The sequence below is a fragment of the Lichenostomus cassidix genome, chromosome 6, assembly GCF_008360975.1.
Source record: "Lichenostomus cassidix isolate B80296 chromosome 6, HeHo_3.0, whole genome shotgun sequence".
NCBI lineage: Eukaryota > Metazoa > Chordata > Aves > Passeriformes > Meliphagidae > Lichenostomus > Lichenostomus cassidix.
Window position 1 is genome coordinate 7,787,619 of NC_139487.1, and position 17,138 is coordinate 7,804,756.

At 47.6% G+C, this 17,138-nt stretch overlaps 1 protein-coding gene across 4 annotated transcripts in view; it reads left to right on the top strand.

The window, feature by feature from the left end:
• AFAP1L2 (actin filament associated protein 1 like 2) overlaps positions 1-17,138 on the top strand; it is a 63,905-nt gene that overhangs the window by 32,661 nt on the left and 14,106 nt on the right. For all 4 annotated transcript variants that reach the window (XM_085064801.1, XM_085064802.1, XM_085064804.1 and 1 more), the window contains exons 2-5: positions 5,707-5,835; positions 6,363-6,440; positions 9,468-9,559; positions 13,620-13,710. In XM_085064801.1, coding sequence (XP_084920927.1) covers positions 5,707-5,835; positions 6,363-6,440; positions 9,468-9,559; positions 13,620-13,710 — 390 coding nt within the window. The remainder of the gene's footprint in view (positions 1-5,706; positions 5,836-6,362; positions 6,441-9,467; positions 9,560-13,619; positions 13,711-17,138) is intronic.

The window sequence follows — 17,138 nt, forward strand, 5'->3', positions numbered from 1 at the left end:
GGAGCTGCATCCACTGCAGAGGGGGCAAAGCACTGCTGTTGTCTTTTCTTCACTGCTCCTCTGCACGACCCTGCAGCTGGCAGGGCGAGGAGGGCTGGTTTGTCTGAGGAAGGATCTGCTTTGCTGTTTTGGAAGGTGGCCCGGTGTAGGGGTCATCCAGCTGCTACAGCTGTCACCATCCACACATCTGCCTTTCCTCACAGCTGGGGAGAATGGCCTTCTCTAGCTGTAACCGTGGGTGACTTTTGCCTCTTGCAAAGCCCAACTGTTACTGTAAGACTCCAAGTTAGCCAAGGAGGCCTGGGCTGGGTCCTCCTGCTCTTCTGACAGCCCTTGCTATTCAGCAGCCTGAATGCTGCCTCTGTGCCTGCCTGTCCCCTCTGCACGCTCGTCAGCTGCCCTATTCATTTTATGCAGCCAAGGAAAAAAAGAAAGCAGGGCTAGAAAGGAACTGCTTTCTGCCAAAGCAGCCCCTGGGGAATCCCAGTGCTGCCAGCCAGGGCTGGGCAGCGGGAAATGGGGGCTGAAAGGCTGCCCTGGGACGTACTGCATGGTGGAGACAGTCTGGGGAGGCTGGGCATGAGCAGGTACCTCAAGATACCCCTCAGGAACCCCTCTGCTCCTCTGAACTGGCTCCTTTGCAATGCTGTTATCAGCTCTACTATCTCTAGAGTTTCCAAGGATTTTGTGTCGCTGTTGAGCAGCTAGCAGAGTAATGAATGCATCAGTTCTCAGTGGCAAGAAGGAATGACCTTTATTGTTTTGATTTCATCACATATATAGAGTTCTCAAAAGTCACCCAGATTAGTCAGTCAGAAGCCTTCCCCCAGGCCTGATTGGCCAGGCCTACACTGCCCAAGTTCTGAGACACTGTTCCAACAACATCCAAACTTTATCTTTATTTACAAAACACAAGAAAACTTCTCATGGGAAAAACCTGTGCTAGCCACATTTTGAAGCAAAAAGCTTGGCATGCGACAGCCTGCAGGGACTTACCAGGTGCCTGAATGGAGTTGTTTGTCAGCACCTTAGCCCAGCTCCTAGGAAGGAAGGGTGAAGCCAAAGGTACCAAACCCAGACTCTGCTTTAGGCAGGAGGGTGAAATGTCTCACACCACTTAGGGATCCATGGATGGGGTGTTGGAAACAAAATCTGCAGGCTGGTACCTAGGAAAGCTAGTTTATATTCCTGATCTGCTGAAGAATATGCCCATATTGCTGGACAAATCACTTAATCTCCCAGTGCCTTGGTTTCCTGTTAGCAAATGATACTCTTTATCTTTCACCTCTCATCTCAGCAGAGGAAAGTGTTTGTCTTTTAGTATGTATCTCATTACAGTTCTTTGTCCGGTGGCTGGGGCCCCTCTACCTTGATGAAATAAGTAATTGAATTTAGATTAAATTGTCTAATACAATCCTGCCCAGTGGTTACTGAAACTTGAATGAAAGTTCATTCAGAGCCTGTCTTTCCATTTCTCATAAGGCCAAGACATGAAGTAATTAGATGTAGAACTAGGTTGTTATTGTAGCACAATGACAGAGATCAGTGGTTATTGGTAGGAATGGCTTTTATAATCTAGTTTAATGGTCATTTACCTTTCAGTGACCTTGGTGTCAGGCAAAATTGGCAGCTCTTTTGCAAGGAATGTGCTTCCTCAATGAGGGCTTTGCAAGCTGTTTCATTTTTGGCTCTAGCTTCACATGAACTAGCATAGACACTGCTGCAATGCAAGAGACTTTCAGTCTGCAAAGAAAGGCACAGACTCCTGCCAAAAGAAGCCTTTTCAGTGCTGTCCTGCTGCCACTGAATCGCCGTTGGAACAGATCAGTCGTGTTTAAAGCATCTCTTTGCTTATTGCTGCAACACAAGTTGCAGCCTTCAAACTGAGAGAGCCTGTAGTGGTCAGAGGCAGCCCAGGAGTTTCTGTAAAAAGGGTTGCATTGTCTTGGCGTGACAGAAGGGAGGACATATCATCCAGTTAAGTGCATGCAAGAAGAAGGAGCTGGCAATTCTGACTGTAACTCCGACCCTGAAAGTCCTTATTACATCAGTAAAATGTAATATTTCTACACTTTCTACCAAACTTTCAGTGATGATTATCCACTCACAGCAGATGCAAATCAGTTAAGTTGCCCATTGACTGTGATGCTCCTACACCTCTTTCCATTGCGTGTTGTGAAATTCCTATGGGTTTTATCCAGTTACTGATGCCTGTTGCCATGGAGAAGAACATGGCATGAGCTGTGCTGTGATTTCTCATGGTACCCCAGATCTGTGGCCGTGCTTTGTAAGGAACTGGAGTGGGTCATATCCTGGTGCTTGAGAGGAGTGGATTCAGTGCAGGTATTCATGGTGACCTTGGCCAAGCCTCTTCATTTTTCTGTCAGTCTTAACCTCAGAGGTAATTGCCTGTTTTCTCTGAAGGAGATCTATGAAGTTCTTTATTTGAGGTGGGACCAGAAGTATTACTTGAGTCACAAAGAAGTGCTATGAGAGTTGAGAAAAGTGTTGTAGTAATGGAAAAAGGTTTCAAAAAAGCATCTGGGAATTTCTCTGCTTTGTGACTTGGGCTTCTGTCTACTTCTGATCTCTCATCCTGCTCCTCACAGCCATATGATTTTGCAAATACGTTCCTTGCATCTGTAACTATTGCCCTGCCGGGCAAGCCTAGCTACAGGAATCATCTCTTTATGTGCTCTCATTTCTAAACTGCTAAGATAAGGAGAGCAAAACAATGCAGCTTGGAGAGAGAACCATTTGTTTCAGGCTGATTTGGATAACCAGCAACCTGGTTTTACCACAAGCATGTTCCATACATCACCATCACAGCGTGATAGGTCTTTAGCTGAGATCAAGCAGTGGCTTCCAGCACTCAAAATCCTGAGATGGCTTAATGTGCAAGGGTTCTCAATTGTTTTTAGACCTATTGACCTGCTGGGACCTGCTGTGATAAAGGCTTGCACAGAGGATCTTATAGACCTTCATCATAATAATCTGTTTTACTTCTCACATTCATCAGTCTCTGACAAGTATTAGCTTGGTCTCCCTCTGATAGGAGAGAATGAATGGCCAGTGGAGTCTATTTTTGCAGGTATCAGGTTTGGATTGGGAATGACCAGCTGAGATCAGAGAGATAGTTGCATAGGAGCAGATGGCTTATATACTGCTTCCGGCAGAAGAAGAGCAAAACTAATCTCTCTTGAGTTCCCAAAGTCTGAATCCATTGAAGTCTGACAGAGTCTTTCCACTGACCTCCATGGCCCCAGGATCACATCCTAAATGAGCTGCTTTGAGTCACTGGAAGCTGAGTTCAGCTTTGGTGGGCTGGAAAATGTAACCTACTGTATGGGCTGTGCTATTCATAAGCGCTCAGCCCTGTGTGTGTGCTAGCTGTGGATGCCTGGGAGAAGAATAAAGTCATTTTCTGCAGTCTGGGGGTGGAGGAGGGAATGGGAATTATACCCCCTTCCCTGCAAGGAGGGAATGGGAATTATACCCCCTTCCCTGCAAACCCACTGTTGTGACATCCACGTGGGCAGCTGTTGGGAGCTGACCCACTCCTGAAGCTTCAGATTAAAGTTAGGTGTTTCTGGTGCTGTTTCTTCTGATACCATCCCTGACACATAAATGTCCTGTCCAGCTGGCCTGACCAGCAGGAACTGACCTCAATTTGAATTTTCTGAAGTGGGCCACTGGAGCAGACGAGTATAGCAAGGCTGTGATTTATCCTGGTGGGGTTTCCTTAAACTTGGAAGAAACAGGGTTGCTGGAGCTTCAGAGAAACCAGCTGGGAGTAGGTTTGACACCATTCATTGCTTATTGGCCTCCAGTATTATTATCAGCAAATGCTACCTGTTTCCTCATAGCTGATGGAAAAAAGCTGCTATTTCTTGAAGTAATTATTGTTTTCTCTCGGCAAAACAGCAGCTAGCAAAGACATTCAAGTTAACACAGCATGATGCAGGTGCTTTCCCTTCCCTACTGATCCTAAATCAGACCAGAAGATAATTAATTTGGCATAGAGGGTATAGAATGAATTGTGAATAACTACAAGTTGGTTGGTTCCTCTGGAGCTGTTATTGATTGATCTGGAGTCGTTAGACTATTTTAGAGTCAGACTGGTGAAGATTAATTCAGTTTGAAAGCAGTAACAAGTTTTTTCAATTAATGTCTAGCAACAGAAACCTTTACGGTACAATTTGTTTATCAATCTTCTAACAAGTATTCACCCAAGGAAGGGTTGCCTGGTGGCTGAAGATGGGGGAGTAAAAAGGGGATGGCTTTCTCCTGCCCTTAAACAAGTGTTCTCTGTGACCTTAAATGTGGTAGCTCTTTAACTAGAAATGCTCAGATGCTTTGTATTATGAAAACAAAATATTAACACTTTCCTAGTTCGTGGGTGTGCACTGCAACTCACAAGGGTTCTGTGGGATCACTCGGTATGGAAATGCTGTAAGTAAAGGGGAATGAATGTTTCCCCACTCAAGTTACCCGAGTTCCCCGGAGTGCTGAGGAGTCACTGCCTGGCTTGCAGGGTGGTGGTGGCAAACCCAAGCTTCCCTGCCCGTCTCTTCTGCAGATCCTTAGCACCAGGGGAGCCTCCGAAGGGGAGGGACAATCCCGGCTGGCTTTGGCACATTATTCCCGCACAGTCAGCCTTGCGCGGCGCTGCCTCTCTCCGCATAATCCTCTGTTATTTCCTCCTCCCGCCCCTGCTGCTAATTAGCCCACGATAAACTTTGGTGTGAACAAAAGCAAGCAATTAAGCGTCTGTTGCTTCAGCGTGAGCCCTGTCAGAGCAGTGATTTGTTGGTGGCAGGGCTGTGCAGCACCTCCTCGGCAGGAAAACAAACCCATTAGCCTGGCTCAGCCGCTGGTGCTGGGGAGTGGCGTGTCCGAGCTGCTTGTTTTGGGTGTGCAGGGATGTCTGGAGTACAGCAGGGCTTCCTGAGGCTCTGAGAGATGCTGCTGAGTCTTGAGTCTTCAGTTTCACGGGATACAATGGTTTCTGTGGTTGCTGCCCAAGCAAGGTGGCTTGAGAAGTTGCTGAATTGGGATTTATTTATGTGGAGGGTTGGGGATTTTTTTTTTTTTCTTTTTGGAATACACACAAACATTTTAAAATTGATACAGACAGAGAAATAATGGTAGAATAAATCAGAGTGATTTGTGCTGGAAGGGACCTTAAAGATCATTTAGTTCCAACTTCCTTACCATGGGCAAGGACACTTCCCACTAGACCAGGCTGCCAAGGCCCCATCTCTCCCAAATAAGGAGGAGGCTTAGAAAGCAGAAGCAAAAAGCAGAACTTTTGGTAGGTCCCAAGCCAAATGAGGTTTGAAAGATGTTTGTCAGGACCGAAGGTACAGGTATCAAGACCTTGCAAGCTGCTTTCATGTAATCTCAGCTCTAATGCTCAAAAACTCTCCAGGTTTTCTTTGCTTGAACAAGTCCTAATGGAAGAAGAATAGGTATTTACATGGGATTTCACTGAAGTGTGAACAGACTAAGGGAAGTTGGAGATTTTTGGCTTTGGGACCCACTTTCTTTCCAAAGCTAGAGGCAGGGTTCAAGCTGGAAAATTACATATGAACTATTCCTGGGCAGAAAAAGCAAGTGATCTTGGAAAGCATGGAATTAATGTATGTCCTCTTTTGACACATCACCCAGCTGCTTTGCCAACAGTTGTCTCTGCTTCTGTTGCAGCTCTCGAGCAGCTGCTCACAGAACTTGAAGATTTTCTGAGGATACTGGACAAGGAGAACTTGAGCAGCACTGCCGTGGTGAAGAAGAGCTTCCTCTCTGACCTTCTGAAAGTCTACACCAAGTCCAGTGGTACAGATGAGGAAAAGCAAGGATGGGGTGGTGGGCTGTCATGGGAATTGCCACAGGGTCTTGAGACAACATTTTCCTGGAGGCTGGTGGGAAGAGGAGACATGAAAATTAGAAGGAGAAGATGAAACTGAGTTTATTTTTGCAGAGACCTCTAATTGTTTATGTAAAATTACTATGGCTATGTGTCCAGCTTTACAAGCAAAGGATTCCCAAGATTCCTGATCCTTTCTGTTTTCCTTATTAAACCTTAAGTTTATTTAATCCACTTTGTAAGATACACAGGATGTACTGTTTGGCCAAGTTAATGTTTAAGTAGAAATTTTAACTTACGGAATTTCCTGACTATAAAGCACTTAATTTTTCTGCTTTTTATTATTGCTTGGGATTTTTCCTGCACATTGCCTCAACGAACGTGCTCTCCCCAAATGTGCTCAGCAGAGACACTTTTTACATCTGCCTTGGTGGAAAAACTTAGCAGCATGAAAGCAGCATGTGAGTAAAGAGTTCACTTTTCCCTTTGTTTGCAGGTGGCGATGAGGAGTATATTTATATGAACAAAGTGACAGTCCATAAACAGCAGGGCGACCAAGAGAAACAAGACAAAGGTAGGGAGCTGAAGATTAATGGTTTCATCATGTCTAATGGGATGATGAAGGCACACAAGGTTACAGCCTTGCTCTGGCAGCTCTGAGGGCTGAAGCAGCTGCTGGTGTGGAAGGACTGCCATTTTCATAACTTTTTCACTATTTGGAAATAGTGGTCCTTGCCAACACTGTGAGGTTATTCCTGGAAGTAGCACTTTGGAGGTCGTTATTTTCGGATAAAAATGTTGCCTTCTAAGGCTTGAAGCTCCAGTGCCTGAAGTATTTAAGGAAGCCTTCATGCTTTCTTTGGCCACAAAACAAGTAATTTTGCATCTTTGAGACCTTGAAAATGTATTTCTTGTTTGCTGTGTTGCTCTGCTCTTTCTGTGTTGTCACAACCTTGCAAGGCGAATGCACAAGGCTCAGCCCTCACCCTCTGCACAGGCAGAGCACCTTCATCTCCTGGGGATGTGAGAGTTCTGCAGAGTAAAAGCCAAGAAATTAAACCTAGATAAAATATTCATTTCCAATTTAGATTTCACAGGTTTTGAATTTGTAACACAGCAAAGAACATAATTGTCTAAAAATGTTCTTCCTCTTTGAAGTTCACCATGAAAGCGGTTCCTGATAATTGCATGGAGTGAGAGTATTAGTGACACACATTTCTTTAATGCACACCTAGTTAGGGGCTGATTCTGCCCCAGAGTTTCCAGTCCAAAGGGATGAGACAAGGACTCAGCAGTGCAGCCTGCTCCTGGTCCTGCAATAGTTGGAATTGCTCCACTTCCACAGTTGTTTGTTTTGGTTTTATTGCTTTGTGGTGAGTTATTTTGTTTGGTTGGTTTGATTTGTTCTTTAAACTACCTGCAGCCAAACTTGGGCTAACTTCAAATGGCCCTGAAGACAGGATGTCCTCCCAGATTACACGTGCAGCCCCAGTGTGACCTCCAGACTGGGCCCTCTGGGTGATGCTGTAATGCTCTATAGTAGGATCACACAGCCTCCCAGTAGCTCCCAGCAGCTGAGCAGCAACAGAAACATCTCTTTGTAGAAGTTCTCATTTGGGTGGGTAAAGCAAAGCTTGCACTGATCTGCCATGCTCAAACACAGGGAAAATTTCAGACTATTTATTTTTAGAGGTGGTTCTTTTTATTTCAGACTTTTCCCTATCAAGGCCATGACCCTGCCCACTCAGTCCCTCCCTGTGGGACCTGGCACTTCTCTCTTTCTGTTTTCAACAACCTCCCTATTCCAAGTAAAACTTCTGAGTTATTTGGAAATGCTTGAGTCAGTGAGACATGTGTGGGATCTTAGCCACAGCTGCAGCTGGGTGTAGAGCCCTGATCCTGCCTCTGTAACTGGATGGAGAGTTCCCTGCAGGTTCATGTTTAGCAGATGGAAGGGGCCCTGGTGCCCACTGGTGTGATACTGATCTTCCAGTGATTATGCAGCTCCCTTTATCCCTTTTATCTACTGCAATTCTGTGCCTGTAATGGGACGTGGGGACCACACTTTTGTGGCTGAGGCTGACAGATCCTCTTGTGCACTGAAGACTTCTTCCCCACAACAGCTGTGCTCAAGCATATTCCAGCAGCACAGGGTGAAATGCTTTCCAAACTGATAGTATATCAGCTCCAAAAGCACCCCGCCAACTTTAAAATATGCCATTTCAGCACAAAAATGTATTTTCCTGCTCCTTGCATCTACTTGCAATTTCATCGGTAAGGATTTGAGCTGAACAGAGCACTGCTTTTGAGATGCCTCTTTGTGGCACAGTAATTGAATTCCCTGCAGTGGGTGATGAAGGTACCATCATTTACTGGATCTCATTTACCTGAGAAACACAGCAAGTCCATGGGTCTCTTCAATGAGCCAAATGCTATCTCCTTCTGGAAGTCAGGACAAAGGGGGAGGAGTCTGGGAGGTGGGACTGATGTGAAGGGCTCCTGGTGTGGACACTGCGATCCTCTGAGCCCAAATACCAGGTGACATTCACTTTTACAAAGAACAGAGAGCACAGAGAATTACTCGTTAGTAGAGATGTGAATTTCAGCAGGATTTTGGGTGGTTTTTCTTTTTCTTTCCCTCATCTAAATCCTCTTCAAACTCCAGGTTTTAGAGAGACATCTTTATCAGAGGACACCTGCAAAATGTTAATGCTTGTCTAGGGAAAAATATTCCTTCCCTCCCACCCCCAGTAAGGAAACAGTCTGTGATTTGTGATGCTGGCAAATGTAGCTGGAGAAGGACAGGGTATGTCTATCATTGCACTGTCTCAGAGGTCATGGGATTTGGGCACTTGTTTGAGGCCACCCAGGAGTTCTGTGATAGGAGAAGGGGGACTGAACACAAGTTTTCTGAGCCTTCAATGTACCTTCCTGATACTGAATCACTCTGCTTTCAGCTGCTTGGAAAATCTGGCTTTGCAGAGGCAGACACAGATCGCCTGGAGCAGTTCTGCTGCCATATGCCCTTTCCCATGTTTGGCCTGGGCTGCTTCAAGAGCAACCCTTCCTTGAGCAGTGATCCCATTACTGATCATGGCTGGCTTTGATAAGCCATTGTGGGCTCAGCTAGGCAGCCACCTTTGCAGTTTGTCCTGGGAGCAGGGTGGTGTTAGATCCATTATTTGGGAAAAGTAGGAGAGAAGCAGATGGTCACTGACCAGTCACCAACCTGTCTGCTTGTGGCAGCAGGGATCAGAGCTAGCAATGACTAAAATGCCATGAATTTCCAAATACTGTGTACTGTCTGCCCCTGCTGCTTCTCAAGACCTTTAAAAGTCTCACCAGTGGGTCTGGCATTCACTGTTTTCCCTCCAGAAGGAAAAACATGCCCTAAAACCAGAGGTCAGCTCTTTAGCTGGGTCTCCTAGTGCCACATTCCTGGCTTTGGCCTGAAATGACATGGTGGCCCTGCAGCCCTGCCTGTAATTGTCACTCTGCTTCCCACTGAAATAGCAGCTTGCTGCACCAGCACAGCCCAGGGTAGCAAGTGCTCAGCTGGGAAATGCCACATGTCATCCGTATAATTGTTTCTGCCTTGCAGTGCTGGATCAGAAAAGCTCCCTGACCAATGGAGACTCAGGACTGCATTTGTCACCTCCTCAGAAGAGCCTGCCAGACCTCCCCCCTCCAAAGGTAAGTTTGTCACACCCTTTGCTTTTCACTGCATCAGCCTGGGGATCTGAACTCCTTGAGGCTTCACTTTTGTCACATCCTGCCCTGCATGGCTGAGTGGAGAAACCTCTGCCTGTGTATGTTAGTGAGGCAAAGAGTCCTGGTGAGCTTTATTTAAAAAATAACAATAAACCATTGAACTAGGGCATCCCAGCTCTATGTTTCATCTTTATGAAGGCTGTGGGTCAGTGTGTGGCTGGTGCAGGTGTTGCAGCTGGATGGTGGCCTGGGGTGGCTGGACACCCAGAAACCCCTGTGCCTTCCAAAGCTTGTGCACAGATGGAGCAGGAGCTGTGGGAGCTTCCTGTGAGTGTGCAGGAGCACTGTGCAAACTGGGCTGTGCTTTCTACCAGGGACACCCACACCCATTGCATGGCACTCCAGGCTCAAGGAAGGTTTTCAAAGAAACAAAGGTGGTGATGACTCTCAGCTGTTGCTTTGGAAATCTCTCCTAAGCTGTAAATCAGCTGTGCCTGGGCTGCTGATGATCTTGGTAAAGCCAGAAATCCTTCAGCTGCAGGGTGGTGGAGTGGTCCCTGGGCAGTACCAGGATCTCTCTTTCTGCCAGAGCCCTTTTCAGTTTGGCTATTCCCAGAGATTTGCTCACAGCTGGTGTTGTTTGTGCATTGGGTGCTGGTGCTGTTCTGGTTGTGCAGCCCACAGGTTTGTGAGGAGGAGTTGCTAGCACTGTAGATTTTTCTGTGGGGCAGCTATAAGGCAGTTAAACACCATCAGCTCTCAGTGGGATGTTGTCTCTGTGCCAGCAAGCCAACCCAGCTGTCCTAGACACAGGTCATCCTCGAGACCCTGGATGTTGCTGTTCAGTGGTTGATGCAATGTGGGAATTGCTGTTAGCTGGGATTTCAGGATGTGAAACGAAAGGAGGGCAGGGAGCATGCATGGGGAGGAGGAGGAGGCATGGAGGAGGATGGGATGGTGCATCCATCAACCACAAAGGAGGATCTGTTCCTTTCCCAGGAAGGAGGATGCAGGGTGAGACCCCAGGACTTTTGCCCAGGGATCTGTGTGGCTCAGCTGGAGTCAGCTGGAGGAGCTGGGAAAACAGGGGGTAGGATGGGATGCAGCTGGCAAACCCTCAGATGCAGTGTGATTGCCTGCTGGGAGCTGCTCCAGCCCAAGAGGGCTCTGCCCACGCACATGGCTGGAGCTGGAGTGCCTGGGAGCAGTGGCCAGAGCTGGAATCTCTGTTTAGCTCTGTATTTCAGGGTGGGCAGGAGGTGGAATGAAGGCACCACTTCACCCATTGGGGAAGCAGCAGCCAGCTGTCCCCGAGGCATTTCTCTTGTGCTTGGTGCATTCTGACTGGGCAATCAGAAAGTTAAATGAGGGAATTAGAAGAAAATGGTCTTGGATTTTAGCTGAGAAGGGCACCTGTCTTCTCCCAGACCTGTGCTGGGAATTACCTTTTCCACCTGCTTACCACTGGAGCTAACCTCCTGTGGATGCTGCAGTCAAGTAGCTGCTCACTGTGAGCATCTGAGTGTCAGTGAGCTTTGGTAGCAAAGATACCTGAGTGTCCTTCAAGGAGCAGAGCTGGGAGAGCTTTAATATCTGGAGATTGGTTTCATGGGGAAATGGATCTTCCCTGTCTGTGTTTGCAGCTCCCAGTGCAGGCAGGAGCCACAGCCACCTGGGTGGTGGAGGAGGAAGCACAGCTTCTCACACAGAAACTGGGAGGTTAGGAGAGGAATTCAGATTGGATCTATTTTAGCTCTGCACAGTTTCCTGTGGTTTGGTGACACTCAGGCACCCTGTGGTGTTGCTCTACACTTGCCTTTTGAGGCACAGGAGAAATCTGGTGATAAATCTCTGTACAGCTGATTGTCACTTGCACCCACTGACACCAGCAGCCAATGGGCAACCCAACAGGGGTGGCCCAGATGGATTCACACCAATTTCTTTGGATTTGTCCCAAAACAATCTTTAAACAATGTGTTCTGCAGGCCATGGCTCAGACATTGGTGACCTCTCCTTTGCTACAGCCCTGGCAGCTCTGCCTCTTCCCTCAGCCATCCACAGGAAGTCCTGTGGCATGGATGCAGAGCCCAGGGTGGTTATATTTGTATGCTCATTGTGCCATAATGCAACAGGCAAATGTTCTGCAAGGGCCAGCAGGGTTAGATAACACAATATATATTCCCTTTGACTTAAGTTAGAGAGTAAACCACTCCATGCCCTTAGGGAAAGAGGAGACAAAATGAATACCTTCTGGGGCAGCCAAGGTGCAGTCCCACCTAGTCCCTGTTGGATTTCATTGCCTATAGGAAACAAAAGAGAGCTGTCCCTTCACTGACAGTTGTGGGATGGTGTCAAATAAACTCACAGCATTTCTTTGTGTAGGCAATTTGTTTATGGCCACAGCACAAAGTGAGCTGGCTACACGCAGGAGGCCACCACTAATGGCAATTACAGACACATTTCCTAGCCAGGGAAAGAATTAAGTAAAGCCTTGGAGTGACTGGGTTTGTTTTTGTTTCTTTTATGTGTCACATTTGGACAAGTAGTTCCTAAACCTTTTAAGTGATTGGAGAGCAAGTGTTTTCCAGAAGTGTTCTACGTGGCTCTGGAAGGAAAGTTCAGTCTGCTCACAGCATCTGGCAGACCCACATAAGAAGGAGTTTTAACACTGGAGAAGTTTGGAGGTTGGCAGAGCCACGGGCAGCTCGCCCACGTGGGAACAGACGCGTGACTTTGGTGTGGTCAGGGTTCCTCACTCCCACAGGCCAGCAGCTTCCTTTTGTGGGCAGCTGCTGGCCAGGAAATCCTTTCCTTCAGAGCTTCCTTTCTGCTTCTGGGCACCAGTAGCTGCTGGTGGAAACATCCAGGGCAGGACGGGCAGCTTTGCACCTGCGTTTCATGATGTTGGCATGACCTGCAAATGGAATGATCTTGCCTTAGACTGCTTTGCAGTGCTGATGCACAGCTGGCCCCTCTTCTCCAAGCCCCCAGGAGCAATCATGTGGGCTTACACCATGCATGATTCGTGACCTTGAACACTGCTGTCTCTGCAGAGAGATCTGCTCTTGTGCCCCTGCTCCTGGGGGAAGTGGGGCTTTAACCCTGAGCATTCTGTGAGCACAACCTCAGCTGGGTCAGCTGAAGCACTGTAACACAGAGCATCCTGTTGTTAGGTGCCTGGGGGTGGTTTGACCTCGGTGAGGAGCAGGGACACCTCACTGGGGAACAGGGAGATGCTGCTGTCAGTCAGGGTGGGAAATAGGATGCCAGGTGTTTGGGAAGAGCATAAGCTCTGTTCTCAACCTACTGATCTCCAGCTCTGCTGTCTCATGCCCAATAGCTATGTGAATCACCTGATAAGTAAAAAGTTTACTTCTTAACCTTTTTTTTTCCCTCATGTACTGGTATTTCTAAAGGATCAAGGCATGTTTTTCCTGCCAGCCCTTGTTTGTGTTTAGGGAGGGGTTTGGCAGGCACCACAGGGATTTTCCAGCACTTGGACTCTTTTCAAAGGCTTATTTTCCATTGGTGTTGTTTATCCATTTCCTTCATTTTTTGTTAAGAGCACAATTAAAGATTCCCAGTATAGTTTCTAAAGTGGAGATTTTTAGCTGTTGGTTTCAATCAGGCAGAGACTTGCAGACACAACCAGAGACTGCTCATGTTACACTTCCAGTGTAAAGCCAATTGTCCTCCTTTCTGGTTCCCTGACAAGATACCCCATAGCAGAGAGGACCATCCCCAGTTACAATGGGCAGCTTGGGGGGGTCAGAGCAGCAGGCAGAAATCTCAGTTCATGGTAAGGCCAGTGGGTTGCAAATGCTGCTATGAGTTGATCTTCCCAGGGCTTTCAGCAACATGAAAGAAAGTAACATTAATTATGCAATTATACAGTAATTCCAATTTATGTTTGAGCTAACTGTACCACATCTATCCACTGGGATGCACTTGAGTGCTAAAAAAAAGGAAAAAGGATGCCCCATTGTTTTCAAGGATCTGTTTTTACCTTAAATCATGCTTCTTTCATGTGTTTATTCTGCAGATTCCCGAAACAAAACAACCTCCAGTCCCCAAGATTGAATCCCCAGAGGGATACTATGAAGAGGCCGAGCCCTATGATGTCTCTGTAAATGGTATATCCCAGCTAACCCTGGGGAGGGGGTTCACATGGGAGATGGAGGACTTGAGGTTTATGAGTCAATGAAATCACAGACGTTTCTTACAGCATGTGTGACAAATTTCTTTACTGCTGCTCATCTCACTTGATATTATGGACCTAATACTAGCTGGAAAGCAAAGACTACTCAATTACTCAAATTTTTAACTTTCCTGTAGAAGTAAGTAATATGCTTGGGTCAACATAACATTAACATCACTGTAAAATGTTACAAATTGTTGGGGGTTCTCTTTGTCTTGGTGGTTTTCTGCCAGATAGGCTCCAGTCAAACACAAGTTTCTATTCAGGACTGAGTGGTGAAGCTGTGGTGGCTTGCATTCGTGTCCTAGTGCTCTAATTGTCCCCTTGGGGCTCCAAATCCATGGCTTTACTGGTCTGTTAGGAGTGATAACTGTTTTTATAATTAGCTCTTTATTCAGCTCTGTCTCTTGTGGCAGTTTAACCATCTGTAAACTTGATTAGAAAGCCACGCTTCATGTGAGGGGACAGCGTGTGGGTTCCCTCACACACACCCACCGCCTGGGACAGCCCTGTCCTCGAGCAGTGCCACCCATTCCTGTCACTTGTGGGCTCCCCACCCCTCTGGGAGGAGGCTCCTGCATGCTGCTGAGCTCCCACGTTCTCACTTTTTAAGGTGTATTCCTGCATCCTTCTTTCGGTGAACACCCTTCACTGAGAGATTGCCTTTCTCTGATCTGATAGCAGAGCTGATCTTGTCATCGCTTTATAATCCATTTAAGCCCATAGGAGATAGATCATATCACCCTGCTGCAGAAGCAGATCTCTCCTTATCAGCCTTGGCTGCAGCAGAGTGCCTGGCATGGGCAGAGCTGAGCGGGGAGAGTCGAGACAAGCAAAGAAATGAGAGTTAAGGGTAAAAGATTGGGATCTAAACCCTTGGCTGTTGAACCTGAGCTCCATCTGAGAGAGGATTCTCCATCCCCAGTATGCACTATTAGGATTTGAAACTCCCTGTCAGTGAGCAGGAAGATCATGCCCAGCTCAGGTGGGAAAAGGTGCAGGCTCATCATGTCCGGGCTGAAAGGTGCTGTTTGGTGGAGAGGAGAGGCCCCTCCAGCTCTGCCATGTGTTTTGCTGAAAGGCTCTGGGTCATTTGGCTGAGGTGAGGGCAGTGATGCCCTTTGAAGCCCTCCTGCAGCTGGAGCAGCCCAGGGTGCTGAAGCCTCATCCCCAAGGCAGGGGGGTTCCAATTGCCTGCACTGTAAGATAAAGGAGATTTTTTCCCCCCTATGCACATTGGGAAAGTGGATAACATGTTAAGAGCCATGGCATAAAAAGACACATAACAGATTAGCTGGAATACAGCCATGGATCCATGTGCTGGGATACCCAGCTTGTGTTATCCAGGCAGCTCCATGAACTCGCCCTCAGTTCAGAGACTTGGCTGGCAGGAGTGATAAGTGCACACCCAGTTCCCACCCCTGCTTTTCCTTGGTAACCTGCTGCTCAGAGATGCAAATACACCCAACCACCCACCGAAATCTAGGCTGGTCAGATGCCTAAGGAAATGAGAGATCAAAGCTCTGCAAAAAGAGAGAAAAGCTCAAATGATGGGAACTCTGTCAAAATGAGGCAGCGCTGGGTGGCTCTCTGTGGCTGCTGTGAACAGCTGTTGCACCAACAGGCTCTGTGTTTTACTGAGCAGTATCACAGCTGTAAGTGGAGACAGGAGCCTGTGAAGCCAGCAGAGGACAGAGGATTCCAGTGATTCCTCCACACTGAGGTGTGTGGTGCCTTTACATCCTGTGACTGCTCAGCCACTGGTCCCCTCTGCAGAGCCCAGCACATCCCTTCTACACAAACCTCCTGGTGTGCTACAAAATACATTTGTGATGAAAAAGAAGGCAGCGTCATGAGAATGTCAGGGCTCTTTGGCAACCTCACATCGGAGGTGGTTCCTTGGGGGGTGAGCCAGGAGCAGGGAGAGATGTGGAGCAGCAGGGATGTGGCAAGAGGGGGCTGCAGGGGCTCAGGAGAAGGTGAAGTGTGCTGTTCTGTGCTGTGCTGTGCAGAGGGGAGGCTGGGCAGCGATGCTGGTGCCCTGGTTTGCCTCAAGAGATCAGGCTGCAGCATGTGGGCAAACCTACAGGTCCCTGTCCTGCCCTTTGTTTCAACAAGCACAAAGCTCCCCATCCCTTTCCCCTGTCCCACACCGTGCCCTATCAGATGTCAATAGTACTTTGTACCTGCTCCAGGCAGTTGATGCCTATTGCTAGCAAATTATTTGGGACCTTGGTGTGACTGTGATTGCTGAAGGGCAGTGTGGACATGCATGGCTTTGCCCTGGCTAAAGATGCTAAAGCCTGACCCCAGTAACCCCCCAAGCCCTCTGTGCCCACGCTCTTTCCCCACAAGCTGGATAGGGAGGGGGATGGCAGTACAGGGAGCTGCTGATGGTGTTTCATAGAATCATAGAGTGGCCTGAGTTGGGAGGGACTTTAAAAACCATCTTGTTCCATCCCCCCGCCACATACAGGAACATCTTTCACTAGACCAGTTTGCTCAGAGATCCAATCAGCCCTTGCCTTGAACACTTCCAAGCCTGGAGCATCCACAGCTTCTCTGAGCAACCTGTGCCAGTTCCTCATCACAGTAAAGAATTTTTTCCTAAAATCTAATCAAAACCTACTCTCTTTCAATCTAAATCCATTCCCCGTTGTCCTGTCACTGTAAACTCTTGTGAAAAGTCCCTCTGTGATACTGTTTGTGACAGTGTTACAGCAGGAGCCTTGGAAGACACCCATGTGTCCCCAAACAAATGGGCGTAGTGAAATCAGACAAAAATAGGAACACCACTAAAATAAGTGGGTGCACTGCCAAGAAAGGACATGAAAGCAAGCCTCCAGATGGGCTGAGGAGATAGAGGTTTCGTGCAGCATCAGAGGTGGGACTGTGAGGCACTGTAGCAAACTGAGGGTGAATTAATTAAAATGAAGCAGGCGGGCGAGTCCGCTGGGTCTGAGGGTCCATCTTTCATCAGCAGCATTCCCGCCCCTCCGTTGGGGACGCTCTGCCTTTCATTTTCCAGCTCTGGCAAAGGCTGCTGCTTGCCTTCCCTCTTGGGCTGAAATGTGTTAAACTCTTATCAGCAGCCTTTGCATAATTGCAGGGTGAGATAAGGAGCAGAGTGAAAACGCGAGAGAGGGGCGACGTGGCTGCCAACTGAGCAATAATTATTCCGGCTGAAACAGCTCATCTGCCCTGGCTGCTTTTAATTACGATGACGAAGATTCTGTTTTAAAGGGAATTGCCTTCTTTGAGGGGATGGGTTGAAAATGCTGTCCCTGTTTGAGGTCTCATCCTATGAACGGTGTGCAGGGATGGGACAGCCTCACTGGCCGAGGGGATTGACACCCTTGTTCT